The sequence below is a fragment of the Echinops telfairi genome, unplaced genomic scaffold (genome assembly GCF_000313985.2).
Source record: "Echinops telfairi isolate 266 unplaced genomic scaffold, ASM31398v2 ScPeMD7_18;HRSCAF=68, whole genome shotgun sequence".
Lineage (NCBI taxonomy): Eukaryota > Metazoa > Chordata > Mammalia > Afrosoricida > Tenrecidae > Echinops > Echinops telfairi.
Window position 1 is genome coordinate 94835293 of NW_022103915.1, and position 1514 is coordinate 94836806.

The following is a 1514-nucleotide window of genomic DNA, read 5'->3' on the forward strand; positions in this document are numbered from 1 at the left end:
TTCCGGGAACCCAAGAGGAAAGCGGAATTTGGGAATAATGAGGGCAACAAATGTATAGGTGTGCTTCCCACAATTGATCTATGTATTGCGATGAATTGTATGAGCCCCAATAAAATGATTAAAAAAAGATTAAATATGAAAGATATAGTAGTTGATATAACAAATGGCATGTAAGCAGCAGAATGAAGGCAGATGAAGAAAGTAACAAATCTGAAGATTATGTAGAGGGTACTTTCCAGAATTAAGAAATAAAACAGAAAGAGAGAAAATATTCAATAAAAAGAGAAATTAAAATTTATGGAATATAAGTGTGGTATATAATAAGAATTCAAGGAATAATAAGAGATAATAATAGCATTAGGATTCAACAAAGAAAGAGAAATAAAACTGGAAAATACTGGAAGAAATTATGGAGATGTATATTTTGAAGTCAAAAAGAAAGAAGACCGTAGATAGTGATAAATATTAAAAAGAATATAAAACATGGTGATGACAAGAGTTCCACTGGCCAGTCAGTGTGTGGGAAGGAAAGGAAATAACAAATTGATGAGATGCATTTGAATACAACGAAGGAGCCAGACATGCATTTCAGTATGATTTATTGTTTTATCCCCAAGGTTCCAAGCTTCTCAACGATTTCTTGGCCTTCTCTTTTCAGGATTTCTCGATGCCTCTTTTTCACCCTCCTATTTTTCATCAGACTTCTGGGCTACATGTTTTTCCATATAAGTTATATAAATCCAGATCTCCTGATCAGCATACTGCCCAGGATATTGAACCGGAGCATTTTGTGGAAGCTAAGATGTTTCCTCTTTCCATCTCTCACCCTGGAGACAGAGGACATGTTACCTCACTGATCCCTAAAGAATGTCCTTGGGCAACAGAAGACACGTGATATCTAAGCCTATAAACTAGAAGACAGTGGAGTGCACGGAGGGAGGTTTCCTTCGAGTTTCCCCTTAAGGTTTGCTTACCTGACTGCCTTCCCTCCGTGTTGTCAGAATTTCTAAGACTAACCTTGGCCAATAAAGACCTCTGTCACTAGGTTCTTGTGGCCATATCCATACTCTGAATAGTACCAGATAGTCAATAAGGGAAAACGTGATCCTTTTGTGCGTGTGTGTGTGTGTGTGTGTGTGTGTGTGTGTGTGTAAGAGAGAGGGTTTTTTTAAAAAGAGAGTTTTATATAAAAGAGCAATTGTATATTGAGAAAACTTCCCAATCCAGTCCATAAGTCCTATCACCCCCATATGTCGATACTAGCCCATACATTCCTCTTTAGACTCATGCAGACATGCAATGACCTCAATGCAGGAAGGTCACAGCCCAGTGGGTAGAAAGTCTTGTGGATCCAGTGGTGGTAGAAGCATCTTAGCACTGGCATGGGTCTCCACGTGGTTCCTCCAGCTCCAAGGCACTGGCTGCCATCAACCTGTCTCCTTGTGGCTTGTCAACAGGAAAATCTCCCAGGGAGCGTGTGTGTGTGTGTGTGTGTGTGTGTGTGTGTGTGTGTG

General features: G+C 39.7%; 1 protein-coding gene across 1 annotated transcript in view; it reads left to right on the forward strand.

The window, feature by feature from the left end:
- The window catches only part of TMCO5A (transmembrane and coiled-coil domains 5A), a 13292-nt gene extending 12435 nt beyond the window's left edge, over positions 1 to 857 (forward strand). The window contains exon 9 of the mRNA XM_013007258.2: positions 659 to 857. Within this exon, the coding sequence (XP_012862712.1) occupies positions 659 to 857 (199 nt within the window). The remainder of the gene's footprint in view (positions 1 to 658) is intronic.
- The last annotated feature ends 657 nt before the right edge of the window (positions 858 to 1514 follow it).